Consider the following 17,112-nt stretch of genomic DNA (forward strand, 5'->3'; position numbering starts at 1 on the left):
AAGTGGGGGAGTAGGAGAACATAAGAGTGGCCAGACTGGGTCATACCAAAGGTCCATCTAGCCCAGTATCCTGTCTTCCAACAGTAGCCAATGCCAGGTGCCCCACCTTCTGGCAAACAGAGACTCAGGACACTGTCCCTGCCCATCCTGGCTAATAGCCATTGATGGACCTATCCACCATGAATTTATCTAGTTCTTTTTTTAACCCTGTTATATAGTCTTGTCCTTCATAACATCCTCTGGCAAGGAGTTCCACAGATTGACTGTGTGTTGTATGAAGAAATACTTCCTTTTGTTTATTAAACCTGCTGCCTATTCATTTCATTTGGTGACTCCTAGTTCTTGAGTTATGAGAAGGAGTAAATAACACTTCCTTATTTACTTTCTCCACACCCGTCATGATTTTATAGACCTCTATCATATCCCCCCTGGTCGTCTCTTTTCCAAGCTGAAAAGTCCCAGTCTTATTAATCTCCCCTCATATGGAAGCTGTTCCATACCCCTAATCATTTTTGTTGCCCTTTTCTGAACCTTTTCCAATTCCAGTATATCTTTTTTGAGATGGGACGACCACATCTGCATACAGTATTCAAGTGGATGTACCATGGATTTATATAGATGCAATATGATATTTTCTGTCTTATTATCTATCCTTTTCTTAATGATGCCCAACATTCTGTTTACTTGTTTGACTGCTGCTGCACATTGAGTGGATGTTTTCAGAGAACTATCCAAGTGACTCCAAGATCTCTTTCTTGAATGGTAACAGCTAATTTAGACACCATCATTGTATATGTATAGTTAGGATTATGTTTTCCAATGTGCATTACTTGGCATTTATCAACACTGAATTTCATCTGCTGTTTTGTTGCCCAGTCACCCAGTTTTGAGAGAACCTTTTGTAGCTCTTCGCAGTCTGCCTGGGACTTAACTATCTTGAGCAATTTTGTATCATCTGCAAATTTTGCCACCTCACCGTTTACCCCTTTTTCCAGATCATTTATGAATATGTTAAATAGGACTGGGTCCAGTACAGACTCCTGGAAAACACCACTATTTACCTCTCTCCATTGTCAGAGAAAAACAGTCTCACTCTCAGGTGGGGTGCAGCAAGTCAGATACACTTTATTTTCTCTAGCAATTCCAGCAAGCATTTACACCTTTTGTTACATACAATAATGAGCAACAGCTGCATTTTGTTTATACATAGGTCATCTTGATATCTTATTTTTCTTACTTCTGTTTAGACTATACTCTACATTCCATACTTATCTAACACAGGGTCACTACACTCCTCACACAGTTCTTTCCCACTCGCCTCACACAATCCTCGCTTCTACAAATCTTGCGTTATTAGGGTTACAACTAGCCTGACTCTTGCTCACAAAGGGGACTGTTTGCATTGAAATCCCCTTCAAATCCCTGTCAGTTCTTGCTCTACTTCCACACACCCTTTTTGTGTTTCTAGCACAACAAACATTCCTAAATCTCTATTTGCATCAAGCCTTAGATTTCAGATTCTACATCAAATGCTTCAACCTTAGGGGTCTTGATTGGATGCAGTGGCAATGCAGGATTAGCATGGACATGAAATATACTACTATTATCACAACAATAACATAATCCTAAACCAAATAAGAACAAGTAACATTCCCACAGTAATAACGTGATGGGGTGGTTCTACAGTTTTAGTCACAAAGCACAATACATCATACTTAGTACATAAAGTAGACACTTTAAGCTGTACGAAAGGCATACTTTTCAACCTGATATATATTTTGAAGCATATGAATTTGCCCTTGTAATTCAGAGATTCTTTGAACCTCTGCTAACAGTGAAAGCAAATTTTGAAACCGATCAAATACTAAACTAGTCCAATTAGAGGGTATCTGAAACCTAAGGACTACTTGTAAAATTCTATCTGCAGGCCAGTAAATAATATGATTGCCTGTAGCAGTAGTGAGATTAAAATGTAACTCTCGCAAAGTGGTAGCCTCAGCACACGCACAGCTATCATTAGCTTGAAAAAGTAGGTGTCCTGTCAGAGTAGTTCCTTGTCCCAAACCTTCCCACCAAACTTTGTCAAACACTGCGACAACCTCCACTTGCTTCAATTTTCTTACATACTAAAGCTGCAGGGTTTCCAAGGGCCAAAATGTCCACTGATTCCCTATTCCAATCCAAATACCAGGTGTTATTCCAGGAGCACTAACAACAAATCGGCTAGGCATTACCAGGTGGTCTAATCGCCCAGATATCACGGTGAATAAGAGTAGGTTAGATAAATGTCTATCAGGGATGGTCTAGACAGTATTTGGTCCTGCCATGAGGGAGGACTGGACTCGATGACCTTTCGAGGTCCCTTCCAGTCCTAGAGTCTATGAATTTATGAATAATCCAGTTCCACGTGCATGCTCCCCATGGGCACCGCAGGATTTGGTATGTGGGAGCCCACACCCTCCTACTGGCCCATATGCTTGGAAGGAGCACTGCGAGTACTTGCACGTCCATCCTGAAGATCTCCAAGTACGTCTCCATGGCCACACATCAGATGGCATTCCTGAGGTGTCTGTAAGGGCAGTGGGCCATGCTTCATGCTCGAGATCACTCCGAATGGCCATTAGCTGGTCATTCAGAAAATCTTGAATCTCTGAACATGCCAAATCCCACTGCAATGCCTTCCCAGCCTCAGTGATATTCAATACCATCTCTGTTAGCAACTTCCAGGTCATTGTACTAAGGGCAGAATAACATGTCACTCACCAACTCCAGCCTGTACTTGGGTTAGTTGTGCTCTAGAAATAAGGCCTGTGGCTTTTTCTAGTTGCCCTAATTTCTCATCATGTTGTTGGCCCTTAAGAATATTCCAAATTGCTGCTGCACTATTTGCACCATCCCATAAGTGTCCAGCTAAGCTTCTTTTCTTCCTAGACGAGACTTACATCTGTGCCCTTTGCTGTGCTAGCCAATAGCATTTCCCTTGGAGCAATTTGGATACATGGAAGTGATTTGAACATTGGATAGGGGCAGGGTAAATTTTACAGTCCCTAATGAGGCATTAATTATTGTTTTTCTATGTCCTAATACATCTCGGGGGTAGCATTATACCACATCTATTATTTTAAATATTCTCAAGCACTTTAGAGAGGCATTAAAATTAATAGCATAGGAAGGGGTATATTGTAATATGGTACAGGTTAAATGATTAGTTACTAGGAGGGATTAGTTGGGGGAGTCATAGCTCAGTGATTTGAGCATTGGCCTACTAAGCCCAGGATTATGAGTTCAATCCTTGAGGGTTCCATTTAGGGAACTGGGATGAAAATCTGTTTGGGAATTGGTCCTGCTTTGAGTAGGGGGTTAGACTAGACACCTCCTGAGGTCCCTTCCAATCCTGATATTCTGTGATTATTTCAGTACAGATAAAATTTCCAGTTGCAGAATGCACTCTCTGAGTATGAATCTGATTATTTACTAATTGGGTAACCAAATCAATAAGGACACCTTCCCCCGATGTGCTACAGACCCCCTGAAATGGCCATTACATCAATCCCATCATAAAACCTTAATTTCAAATATTTGAAGCTCATTTGTGGTGATGTCATATACTTTTATCTCCTCTGTCCAGTCTTTTTCCACTCAACTGTTCGCTTATATGGGATATCCTGAACCTTAAAAAATATTTTTTTCCAAACAATATTTAAATAAATCACTAAAGTGTGAAGGCCTTTGCCATTGGCTTTTGTCAGATATATGGCATTGTCTGTATTTGGATGTATTACAGGGGTAATAGTGTAATGGAGGAGATAGTGGCCTTTGGTATTTGTCATTTAAAATCCAGTTAGGGAGGGCAATATATGCTGAAAGTAGTTAATCAAAAACACAGAGTGCAGCCTGTAGAATAACCCCCCAAATCCAATCAATACCACATTCCCAAGCAAGGGTCCCACAGGCTTTTCCTGCCTGTGTATAATTCTTTGTTTCTTCACCAGGGTTAGTTCTTATCGTCTTTTGTAATCAGGAATCCCTGGACTTTGGCAATTTCAGCAGAGCGAGTGTTCCTTCCTCTTTCCAGAAGCAATCATGGCTCAGCATCTTACAGGGGATAGGTTACCAGCACATCACCCTGTAGTGCTTTGGTTTCTGTAGCAAATACTGAATGCAGGTTAGCTCTGTCAGTGGACAAGGGAGAGGTTACTAGCACTTCACTTTGTCCTTTTTCCCTGCTGTCCAGAAGGCACAGCAGAGCTAGAAGGAGAAATAGGCTGATCATCAGTCAGAGAGTCATCTCCAGGTGGAGAGGTCTTTTTGCAGTGAGAAGCGTGGGTGCAGGCAGTCAGTCCTTGGCACTTCATAGTGGTGTTGGTGGTCAGCCGGACTTGGTAAGGGCCTTTCCAGCATGGAGCCAAAGCAGTCTTTCATTGGTGGACCTTTACATAGATCCAGTCTCCTGGTTCCAAGGAGTGGCTAGGCTGCTGGGGTCTTTGGGTAGCACTTCTTTACCTGTGAGAAAAGAAACCTGACACATTTCATTAATGCCTGGCAGTGTTTTGCAGATTTTACAGCCGCTTGGGCACATTCAAGCCCCCTCTTTTCTTGGTTGTCAGCCAAGTCTTAGCTGTGAGCAGTGTCCTTCAAAGGGGCCAGTGTCTTATCTTTGGACTGAGCTTTTTTTTTTTTAGGTTATCTTGTTCTATTCTTTTTCCTTCCCCTCTTCTTGGCTCCTTTTAACCTACAAAGGATACAAAGGAAACTTCCACTCTTCACTCATACACTTTTTCCCAACAATGAAAACATACACATTGCCATTATACAGTACTTTAGTCTTATTATTCAAAGTATGCCACATATATCCTTCCAGTAAAATAACTTGATTACAGAGCTTTGGAGCAACAAGCCAGGACAAGCACACCCACTTTTGAGGAGTCCGCTTGGTACAGCCTCAGGTGTCCAATAGCTTTCCTCCCTCCCCAACCCTCTGGCTAGAAACCTGAGGTAGCCAGAAGGATCCCATGTGCAATATGGGGAGCGGGTTAACCTTTCATGTCCTTGCTTTCAAAGATTGTTGGTGTGAAAATTTGAACAATTTTTTTTAAATAAAAAAGCTGGCCAATGAAGTTTCTTTTTCTTACTTAAGCAAATGTATTAGACTTCAGTATATCACATTTTCTTGATATTATCCAAACACTTTGTATTCCAAGTTGAATAAAATAAGTATCTGCATTTTGATTTTACCCTTCTATTTGATTTTGAACGAGATTGTCCTATGAAAATATTAAACATCATAATTCTGGCCTCAAGACAAACACCACAAGACAGGACATAAACCACAGAACATAATTTCTATTGTGCCAGTAAATGTGTGGTATGTTGATTGCTTTTCAGCTGCATCAGTTTTCTCTGATTTTCTGCAAGACAAAAAGAACATAGGGAAAGTTGCCCTTCTGGGCAGTCAGTCATTGCTTAAAATATTTCCTTTATATACAAATACCCTTGATGATTTCAAGCAAAACAGAGGAATTATCTCATATTTTCTTGTATTTCTTTCATAGGCAGCCCAGCTTTCAGTGTCTTCTACCTTATCAGTTAAATAATTTGCATTAATAGAGATGCTTTCTGGCTTGCTTCTGGATCCAATGCTATCCACAGCTTAAAGACTCTTACTTAAAAGGGACACAGCTGTTTTTACCATCGACTTGAAAAAGACAACACAACCTATTGTGGCTCCCTTTGGAGTTCTAATATGATTTTAATTAAGTAGCATGGTGGGTTTGCATTTCTTTTACCCCTGCTACAATATACACTGCACATGTTCAGGGGAAAATGCACATTTCCTCCACAATTCAATTTCTACAACACCAGCCACATCAATTTCTACACAAGGTATAACTGTTTCTTTTGTGCTCACAAAATCTCAGCAAAGTGACAGCTCAACCACACAGAGCCTTGTCCTTCTCTCTTTACCAGAGCCCTTTAGGGTGACCAGATGAGAGGAAGAAAATATCGGGATTCATGGAAGGGGGGGTCTGCCAGCAGAGCAAAAAAAAGAAGCTGAGTTCTGCCAGCGGAGCGAAATATCGGGACAAATTGCGTCCCGACCGATCTTTGACAAATGCCTAAATATTGGGACGGTCCTGATTTTATCAGGATGTCTGGTCACCCTAGAGTTCTTATCTGCTATTTTGTTAACAAAAACAGATTTAAAATCTTTTCCCATTCTCCTGGCTTTGACTGCCCTGCTGCAGCCACAACTTTGGTCTTTACAAGATTTACAATGTTTTTAAATAAAGCATTAAGTTACCTTAAGGGTTAAATGCTAAATACCAAAATTAAACAACACTAATTTCCTGTGTCTGGCAAAAATATTTCTCTGTTTTGCAACTTTAAAACAACACCAATTCATCTCAAACCTATATACAAAGATTGTACACACCAGCAGTGTTCTTTTAGCTAATTCGACAAACTTATTCATAGTCAAATGATTTCACTTAAATAACCTCTTTGCTTGGATTATTTACAGACATTCCTTTGGGAAAAGGCCCATTTCTTCTTCAGAATGGTTGCAAAGAAACCAGGAATTTTATTTAGCATTTTACAAAATTCAACTGCTCGATTTCCTCTAGCAACCAGGGCCGGCTCCAGGCCTCAGCGCGCCAAGTGCGTGCTTGGGGCGGCATGCCGCAGGGGGTACTCTGCTGGTTGCCGGGAGGGCGGCAGGCGGCTCCGGTGGACCTCCCGCCGGCACGCCTGCGGAGGGTCCGCTGGTCCCGCGGCTCCAATGGAGCATCCACAGGCACGTCTGCGGGAGGTCCACCAGGGCAGCGGAACCAGCGGACCCTCCGCAGGGATGCCTCCGGGAGGTCCACCAGAGCCGCGGGACTGGCGAGCGGCAGAGCGCCCCCCCGCGGCGTGCTGCCGTGCTTGGGGCGGCAAAATGGCTAGAGCCGGCCTTGCTAGCAACTACAGAGTTAACTTCTGACTCTTTTTCCTTAAATCATGTGCTTATTTCCCAAAACAACACCCAATCAACTCAGATTTTATCATTCCAATTATTGTTCCAGGGATTTAAATTTCACATTCCTGTAATTACTTACTGCTTTCTTTTACTGTGCCCTCCAAATTTCCAACCTGTTTTCCAGTCTCTCTATCTGTTGCCTGCCCACTTGGGCCCGAACAGTTTTTCTTGCTGAACCATCCCTTTCATGGGCACCAGCTTTGTTCCACTACCAATTTAGCAAGGAGGGCAGGCTTCTCAAATAGCCCCCACCCTCCTGGTCTCTTCCCTTAAACATTCTTACTCACAAGGCTACCCAAGTCTTCCCTCGTGAGGTTTGCCACCTGGCAAGGCGCATGGCCAATTGGAGTGTTAACTATTCAATTTATCTCTGTTTTCAGTTGCTCAGTTTTTCCTAGGTGTCAGGTACACGTCTCTTCTCTTCTCCCTAACTCCTCTATTGCCCAGTCCTGCTACGACCAGGGGTATAGCCACTTGCAACCCTTCCCTGTCAACCGGGGTGGAGAGAAGAATACTAAATCCCTCTCCAGTTCCTAGACCTACTGCGGCTGAGAGACTGCACCTTTAATCATGCAATTCTTAACATATAATACCAACAGTACCAAGCAAAGCAAACATAAAATAACAAGGACAAACAAATAGATGGTGTGCGTTCTGCAGGGCTCCCCTCTTACTCAATTTTCCACCAAAACTGTGACAGATATTTGTTGCCAATCTGCTTAGGATCTCAGGTGATCAGTCTGAGACGGCAGGACCGTTTGGGGGTAAGATACAGGAACACACCATGTGACTGAATTTTAAAGCTTTATTAATAAACGAATAATATAGCGGTGAGTGCGGGAACTGCTTTCATGTCATTCAAAGGAAGAAAGAAGTGTTAATGCTCAAACCCTGACCCACTTTCATAGTCACAAACATGCTGCCTGGACTGGCCATGGCATGGAGAGACAGGGAGGGTCTGGAGTTTTTTGGGCGTCCCTTTCAGAGACCTTTGCTCAATATTCCAGTCCAGGCTGACTGCCTATGGCTTCTTCAAAGTCCCCAAACCACATCGGCTCCAGGGACATGAAGCTCAGTTCCTCCTTTCACTGTTTCGTCTGTGTTTGCCATCTCTGCAGCCTCTAAACTTTGTTGTTTTCTATGCTTGGCATGGTCTGTGTCAATTCTTGCCACTGAACGCAAAGCAGCTTTCTCTTTATCTCTGGGCCAAGCTGAATTTCAAATTAACCCATTCCTTTCCTCAATAGACAAATTGCTCCCAATGTGTGTCAGAGGCTTTTTGGTGATTAAAAAGCTCCTCTGAGATATATGATCTTATCTAGATTGAAGATACCTTCTAGTGGGAATTGTTTAGATGGATTATCATGCATGTAAAAAATTCCAGTTTTCTAAATACCTGCAGGTTCTAGGACCATAATGCTTTTAACCAGTTTCCGATCCATGAAAGGACCTTCCCTCTTATTCCATGACAGTTTACTTTGCTTAAGAGCCTTTGGCAAGGGATCTTGTCAAAAGCTTTCTAAAAATCTAAGTCACTATATCCACTGGATCCCCCTTGTCCACATGCTTGTTGACCCCCTCAAAGAATTCTAGTAGATTGCTGACGCATGATTTCCCTCAAAAAACATGTTTACTCTTCCCCCACAACTTATGTTCATGTGTGTGTCTGATAATTTTGTTCTTTACTATAGTTTCAATCAGTTTTCCTGGTACTGAAGTCAGGCTTACCAGCCTGGGTAATTGTTGGGATCACCTCTGGAGCCCTTTTTAAAAATTGGCATCACATTAGCTATCCTCCAGTCATCTGGTACAGAAGCTGGTTTAAATGATAGGTTAGTAGCTCTACAATTTCACATCTGAGTTTCTTCAGAACTCTTGGGTGAATACCATCTAGTTTTGGTGACTTGTTACTGTTTAGTTTATTAATTTGTTCCAAAACCTCCTCTAATGACACTTCAATCTGGGACAGTTCCTCAGATTTGTCACCTAAAAGAATAGCTCAGGTTTGGGAATCTCCCTCACATCCTCAGCTGTGAAGACCAATGCAAAGAATTCATTTAGTTTCTCCACAATGCTCTTATCATCCTTGAGTGCTCCTTTATCATCTTGGTCGTCCAGTGGCCTCACTGATTGTTTAGCAGGCTTCCTCCTTCTGACGTACTTAAAATTTTTTTTGCTATAACTTTTTGAGTCTTTGGCTAGCTGTTCTTCACATTCTTTTTGGCCTTCCTAATTATATTTTTACAATTAATTTGCCAGAGTTTATGCTTCTTTCTATTTTCCTCATTAGGATTTAACTTCCACTTTTTAAAGGATGCCTTTTTGCATCTCACTGCTTCTTTTACTTTGTTGTCTAGCCACGGTGGCACTTTTTTGGTTCTCTTACTATGTTTTTTTAATTTGGGGTATACATTTAAGTTGAGCCTCTATTATGGTGTCTTTAAAAAGTTTCCGTGCAGCTTGCAAGGATTTTACTTTTTGCGCTGTACCTTTTAATTTCTGTTTAACCAACTTCCTCATTTTTGTGTAGTTCCCCTTTCCGAAATTAAATGCTACAGTGTTGGGCTGCTGTGGTATTTTCTCCATCACAGGGATGTTACATTTAATTATATTATGGTCACTATTACAAAGCGGTCCAGCTATATTCATCCCTTGGACCTGATCCTGCACTCCACTTAGGACTAAATCAAGAATTATCTGTCCTCTTGTGGGTTCTAGGACTAGCTGCTCCAAGAAGCAGTCATTTAAGGTGTCAAGAAACTTTATCTCTGCATCCCGTGGTGAGGTGACGTGTACCCAGTCAATATGGGGATAGTTGAAATTCCCCATTATTATTGAGTTTTTTATTTTAATAGCCTCTCTAATCTCCCAGAGCATTTCACAGTCACTATCACTATCCTGGTCAGGTGGTCAGTAATATACCTCTACTGCTATATTCTCATTATCAGAGCATGGAATTACTATCCATGGAGATTCTCTGGTACAGTTTGGTTCATTTAAGATTTTTACTTCATTTGATTCTACATTTTCTTTCACACATAATGCCACTCCCCCACCAGCATGACCTGTTTTCTCCTTCTGGTATATTTTGTACCCTAGTATTACTGAGTTGATTATCCTCATTCCACCAAATTTTTGTGATGCCTGTTATATCAATCTCCTCCTTTATCACGAGGCACTCTGGTTCACCCATCTTATTATTTAGTCTTCTAGCATTGGTATAGAAGCACTTTAAAAACGTGTCACTTTTTAGCTGTCTGCCATTACCTGATGTAATTGAATGGGACTTCTTTTCATTTGACGGTTTCTCATCAGATCTTACCTCTCTCTCTCTCTCTCTCTCTCTCTCTCTCTCTCTCTCCCGCCTCCAAGCACCCAGACCCTCCCTGTATCCCACCCAAAACCTCCCCTACTCCGCTTTCTTTTTGTTCTGCTGGGAGTCCAAGGGGAGGCAGGGGGAGGGGGGTGAACATCGCCCCAAATTTTCCACCTCTAAGACAATGCATGCAAGTTCTTGCTGCTAGTCTGTACTACTCAGAGCCAATGCCAAGCAGGCAGGTCCCTGCCCCAAGGGCAATATACAGGCAAAGGGAAGGCAGCGTAGATGGCATCTGAGCATCTCCATTCCTGTAGCACTGGCCTGGTTTTCCCTGGGATGCTCGTGGCCTGGGACGGTACTGACCTTGTCCAGCAAAGGGTCCAAAACCCCTGGTGGGGCTTGAGCCAGGCTGGAGAGATGTCCTGCAGATCCTGTGGCTGAACTGTGACCCCCCTCACTGCTTCTCTGCAGGCAGTGCAGAGCATCGGCAACCTCGGCCTGCAGCTGGGGCATGGCAAGGAGCAGTGGATGGCTCCGCTGCACCCCTTCATCCTTCCCAGCATCGCCCGTGTCAAGGATTTCCTGGACAAGCTCATCGACGTGGACAGCGAGAACGGTGAGTCCCTGATGCACTGTGGGGCGCTCTCAGGGCTCAGGGCTGCCCCCTTTCCTGCCCTGGGCTTGCTGCAAGTATTGATGCTGCCGGGTGCAGAGAGGGCAGTGCTCAGCACAAGGAGGCTCTGGCCTGGGTGGTGCCTCTGGGTGCCACCAGTGGGCAAAGAGAGAGGGGTGCGGGGCCCATGCCAACCCATCTCAGGCAGCGGGGAAGTCATGCCACAGTGCAGTGGCCTCAGCTCCCCGAAGCCACATCGCGACCACAGCTGGGCAGTTGGGTGCCTGCAGGACCTTTGGGAGCAGTCAGGGGGTCCCTCCCATCCCCCAGCCAGAGCCACCAAAATTGTTAGACTCCTTCTTCCATGGACTCTATAGGACCCTAAATCCCTTGGTGGAGCTGGGCCCTGAATTCCGAATCCTCTGTCCAATCGGTTTACAAGCTAAGCTGTGCATCTGTCGCCATAGGTCAGGTCAGGCACATGGTGGAGTTTCTGCTCTCTGACTGGACAATGATGGAAACATTTCTTTGCCTTGAAGCTCGGTCAGTCGAGCGTTTGCTGGAAGAGGGTGCAGTGGGGCTGGAGCACAGTCACTGCACAGCACTAGCAGGGCAAAGAGGCGACCATCTCTCACGTGTGACTGGCAGGATGTCACGGCAAGATACGTCAAACTGACACCCAGCTGATCCTCTGGCCCCTCACATCCCTCAGTCCTGCCTGGCTCTGGGCCAAACCTTGGAAGAGTTAAGGGCTTCCTAGGCAGTGTCTCCAGTCCACACTCAGCTCCAGCACCATTGCCCCTTTGGTGTCCCGTTCCCACACTTCAGTGAGGGAGAGTCAGCCCCATCTCCAGCCAGAGGGAATAGGGGGGTGGTCTGGGCCCCTGGGCGAGGTGTGAGAGTGGGCTGTTTCTTGCAATGTGAAGAGTGCAGCCATGGCTGGGATCATAGAATAGAATCATAGAATCTCAGGGTTGGAAGGGACCTCAGGAGGTATCTAGTCCAACCCCCTGCTCAAAGCGGGACCAATTCCCAACTAAATCATCCCAGCCAGAGCTTTGTCAAGCCTGACCTTAAAAACCTCTAAGGAAGGAGATTCCACCACCTCCCTATGTAACCCTTCTGCCCCTCTGAGTTGGCAGCAACAAGGGCCGGGTTCAGTATCCAGGGGTTCCGTTTCAGTAACACAATGCATAACCGGCTCGAGCCCCCACCCAGTGACCTGGGACACTCACATACCACACCCCCCTGGGTGCCTCTAGGAGGCAATACTTCCCCTCTCGCAAGCACGGAGTCTGAGTGTAGCAAAATCTTTTTAATAAAGGAAGGAATCAATGCGGCATCCCATTGGGAGAAACACCACAAATAGGGTTATAACACAAACCATAAACAAAAACCCACCTCCAAGTACGTTTGGCAATGTCCTTTTTCCCCTTAGGGTTTTAAGTCCAATCACCCCAAAGTCCAACAACCCAAAAGTCTCTGGTCAATGCCACCCAGAGTTTGAGAGTTTATCTGTAGAGGTCCCTCCCCCCAGCCTGGGTAGAAAGGGGCACCTTACGTGGTCCAGGGCCAACTGCCCTGCCTCTCCGTGGGTTCTGCTCCGCCTTCTCCACGAACTGCTCTGCTTTACCAGCCGCTCCACTCTACTCCTCCAGCCATCCTCAGAAACTGCTCCGCTCCACCAGCTGCTCTGCTCCATGAGCTGCTCCAGTTCTCCCTGCAAACTGCTCAGCTCCGTTTGCTCTGTGGGCCGCTCCACCTGTCCCACAGCTACTCCGCTCTGCCAGCCGCTCCACTGCCACCAGCTGTCCCGTGATCCGCTCCAGCCGTCCCCACAACTGCTCCACTCCACCAGCTGCTCTGTTCCACAGTATAGCTTCAGGCTCCCCTACTAGTTAGCACAGTACTCAGTGCTCTCAGCTCAGTAATTTCAGCTCTTTAGTGATTTCAACTCTTAGTGATCTCAGCTCTTAGTAGGGGAGCCCCAGTGCTAGTGCACCATTAGCCCAAAGTGAATTCAGCTCAGTAACCTGTATTTAGATTCTTGAGGGAATAAAAAAATCAACTTTGACATTCCACAGTGGAGAGAGGAGGGGGTGGAACTGGTGCTTCTGGCTCCACAAGGAGACTGCACCACCAAACACCAATACCTGTCCCCAGCCTCTCTCAATTCACTGGGTTTTGGAACCCATGTCCCTTGTCTAGCAAGTACCACTCAACTGAGGCCACGTCCACACTACAGAGTAAAATCGAAATTAATAAAATCGATTTTATAAAACAGATTTTATAAAATCGATTTTACGCGTCCACACTAGGGCACATTACTTCGGTGGTGTGCGTCCATGGTCCCAGGCTACCATCAATTTCTGGAGCGGTGCACTCTGGGTAGCTCAGTAAAAGAATGGGACCAATAACTTCGATTTCTGTCCACACTAACCCTAAATCGATATAGTAATATCGATTTTAGGGTTACTCCTCTCGTTGAGCAGGAGTACAGAAATCGATTTTAAGACCCCTTAAAATCGATTTGAAGTGCCTTGTAGTGTGGACGGGTACAGTGTTAAATCGATTTAACGCTGTTTAAATCGATTTAACACTGTAGTGTGGACCAGGCCTCAGGTTGAGTCTTTTCTGTCACAAAGCAGTCCCACAGCTCGGCAGCATGGGATGGGGTATGCAAATACACTCTCTGAAATTCTTTCCACCAGATGTCAGGGTAGAGCTCATCCTGACTCTGCTTACACCTAGGTAACTCATTCCAGTGCTTCACCACCCTCCTAGTGAAAAAGATATTCCTAATATCCAACCTAAACCTCCCCCAGCTCAGTGCGCTGACTCGATCCCATGTGACAGCTGCATAATGTAGCCGTCAAAGCAGGTGAGTCTGCTGGGCTCGCTCAGGCTTAGGCAGGGAAAGAGCAGAGAGGGGCTCGGCAGGGAGACAGGAGCAGAGCTGTGGTGACTGTCAGGGTGTGCAGGGCTTCTATCCCATGGGGCTGCCCCAGAGGAGGTAGGGCAGGGAGCCCTGCTAGCTGCTGTCCAGTCTCTGGAGGGGGACAAGTGCATGCAGGGCACTGGATTGGGAGGATCCCTCTCTCAGATCCCTCAGCTGTGTAGGAGCCCAGGCCCTTGCTGTCTTCTTGCTGTGCAACCACGGCTTGTGACCTGGAGGAGCCGCTGGTCTGTCCTGGAGCAAGAGTGCTAGCACTGTAGCCTGGACCCTCTCCCACCCTCGGGAAGCGGGGCTCAGTCGTAGGATTCATCTCCATGCTGCCCCACAAAGGCCCTCGGTCCTGGTCCTACCATGTTGCCCGCCCCTGGGGCAGCCACCACTTCCTGCCCCTTGCACCCCCTCCACCTTGCCCTTGAGGAAGGGGGGAACTGAGTTTCCACCCAGACCCTGCCACGCAAACCTGTGCTGTCAGCAGCGAAAGGCTTGGTCCGAGCAGCGCCAAGCACCTGGGGTGGATGTCAGTGGGAGTGGCCGGGTGCTTAGCACTCCTCAGGATGGAGCCTGGAGTGTGCAGCTCTTGATGGTGTTTCTCACCAGCTCCCTGCTCGTTAGGTACTTAAAGGGGATTCAAATCAGCAGTTGTTGCCAGGCAGTGAGGAAGGTGATGGCTAGAAATCACCTGCTCTCTCCATGTTTCCTGCCCACACAGTGCAGGGTCTGTGGTCTCCAGGGCCAATTGGGGGGCGTAGGGAGCATCCTCCAGGATTGGTGGGCTCAGCCTGTCTCTCAGACTGAGCATGGCGTGAGGGGCAGAGCAGGGGCTAGAAGGAGAATGCTGTGATGGACCGATCCAGGATGAAATGAGCATGGAGGGTGGGTTCTCTGCCTGTCCCCGGAGGGGGGGACCCTTGGATACCAGGAGACCAGCTGCTTCCTCTTGAGATCAACTGAGTTACCACGGCCTCACCTGCCACTCCAGCCATGCAACTCCCAGTCATCTGGGGCCCTGCCCGTGCTACGAACAGCTCCTGTGTCATGGGCCCTGGACACAGCACAGTAGCGTCAGGCATGGGGAGGGCATGGGCTAGTCTTGCAGTGGGCGCTGGCACCTGCACACTCTATGGCACCCCACCTTTACCTTGCCATGGGCACAAGGTGTAACTCAGTTAATTTAGGCACCTCCACACTTTCCCAGCTCCTAGGGCTCCAGGCCACCCTTACCCAGTTCCTAGGGCTCAGGGCATAATCTTATGTGGGTTTGCGGGGCCTTTCACCAGTGAAAGAGCCTTACACAGTAACATCCTTATCCTCTATTTATTAACAGTTACCTAAGCAGAACACTTTGGGGTTCTGTGGCCTGCCTTGTGCAGGAGGTCAGACTAGATGATCAGATTGGTCCCTTCTGACCTATGAGTCTATGAGTCTACTAAGCGTTCAGTGCTTACCACTCCCTATAATCAGATGAACTTTCCCTCGTGGCCAGCCAGGAGCAGGTTGTTCAGAGACTCCAGCTTCTGCACGATGGAGTTGGCAGGGTGTTGAGGTCTGGCATCTCTGATCGTGGGCTGTGCCCTGGAGCTGGTTCCCAAGAAATTCCTTTTGGACCCCAGTTATTATAGCGAAACTTGAGTCCTGCTTAGCTGTCCCGTCACCAGCTGTTGTAAACTAAAGTCCTGCAAACCAGCATTTTTCACCCAGCCCAGCCCAGCCCATTACCAAACCACTCTTTACCCAACCACCCCCACCACCGGAGCTTTTTTAAATCTTGCAAAATTAATGTTGCACCAGGCAGAAACGATCAAAGGACCAGACAGATAAACAATAGAGAAGCAGGGACCATGGAGGCAAAACAATAGAAGTAGAGATTCCACAATCACAGCTGTTAGGCGACTCCTTGCCAGACAGATGCTGTCAAACAAAATTTTCCCTGAACGTCTTACGAGCTGTTTCTTTCTCTGGTGATGCTGAGCAGTATTAGGACAGGAGCCTCCTTACCAGCCCACTATGACATTGTTTTGATGCAATTTAGACGGAATGTGAGGATGTGACTTTCTGCTTCTTAGCTCATGGCTGCTGCTGTCCTAACGTGGCTGGTCTCAGCCCGGACAGGTGTTTGAGCCAGGTTCCAAAGAACACCCCAGCGGCAGAGTCCCTGTGGCACAGCTAAGCACAGCTCAGTCCCATCTCTGCACCAAGGCCGGCTGACACTCAAACCATGCAGGGTGCTGGGCTGGCCATGGCCTGGCTGGTGCAGAACAGGGAGTTGTGCAGGGCCAGGGTTGAGCACAGCGGGCAGGCGTTGTGGGCAGGGAAGGACATTAAAGGAACAGAGCCAGCCTATTATCCATCCCGGTACAGCACACCTGGGCCCTCATCCCAAACACACTAGTCAGTGGAAAGACTCCCCCTGAGTTTGAGTCAGGCCATTAGAGGAGCAGCCCATGTTCCAGCCTCTCTCACAAGAGTCAGAACACAGCTCTGAGTCCCATGAGCTCTCGCCAGCTCTGCCGCTGCCCCTCAATTCCAGCCTCCCCCTGCTGTCCTGGCACACACATCACCCTGGTGTAATTAGGTGCCCCATAGGTCCCACTCAGTGCCAGATTTGCCTTTGCTCCTTTCCCCTTCTGGCTGAGCCAGGCTGGAACCTTTCCCTAGGGCTTCTGCAGAGACTCCATTGTGCTCCTTTCAGCCCTGTGGGGGCAGCTTAGGCTGAGACTGGAAGTGCCCCACACAAATCTTACTCCCAGAGTGCTGCCTATGCTGGAGAAGTTTGACCAGCTCATGTGCTTGTGCACCCCAGGCTTTCTGGGCCCGTTTGGAAGCAGAGCAGCTGAAAGGAGACTCAAAGAGCTTGGCTTGTTTAGCCTAACTAAAAGAAGGGATATGATTGCTCTCTATAAATATATCAGAGGGATAAATATCAGGGAGGGTGAGGAATTATTTAAGCTTAGTACCAATGTGGACACAGGAACAAATGGATAGAAACTGGACACTAGGAAGTTTAGACTTGAAATTGGACGAAGGTTTCTAATCATTAGAGGAGTGAAGTTCTGGAACGGCCTTCCAAGGGGAGTAGCGGGGGCAAAAGACATATCTGGCTTCAAGACTAAGCTTGGTAAGTTTATGGAGGGAATGATATGATGGGATAGCCTAATTTTTTGGCAATTAATTGATCTTTGATTATTAGCAGGTAAATATGTCCAGTGGTC

General features: G+C 46.5%; 1 protein-coding gene across 4 annotated transcripts in view; it reads left to right on the forward strand.

Annotated features, from left to right (window-relative positions):
* The window catches only part of RASAL1 (RAS protein activator like 1), a 145,797-nt gene that overhangs the window by 114,480 nt on the left and 14,205 nt on the right, over window positions 1–17,112 (forward strand). For all 4 annotated transcript variants that reach the window (XM_030582343.1, XM_030582345.1, XM_030582342.1 and 1 more), the window contains one exon: window positions 10,806–10,950. In XM_030582343.1, coding sequence (XP_030438203.1) covers window positions 10,806–10,950 — 145 coding nt within the window. The remainder of the gene's footprint in view (window positions 1–10,805; window positions 10,951–17,112) is intronic.

The sequence above is a fragment of the Gopherus evgoodei genome, chromosome 13 (genome assembly GCF_007399415.2).
Source record: "Gopherus evgoodei ecotype Sinaloan lineage chromosome 13, rGopEvg1_v1.p, whole genome shotgun sequence".
NCBI classification, from domain to species: Eukaryota; Metazoa; Chordata; order Testudines; family Testudinidae; genus Gopherus; species Gopherus evgoodei.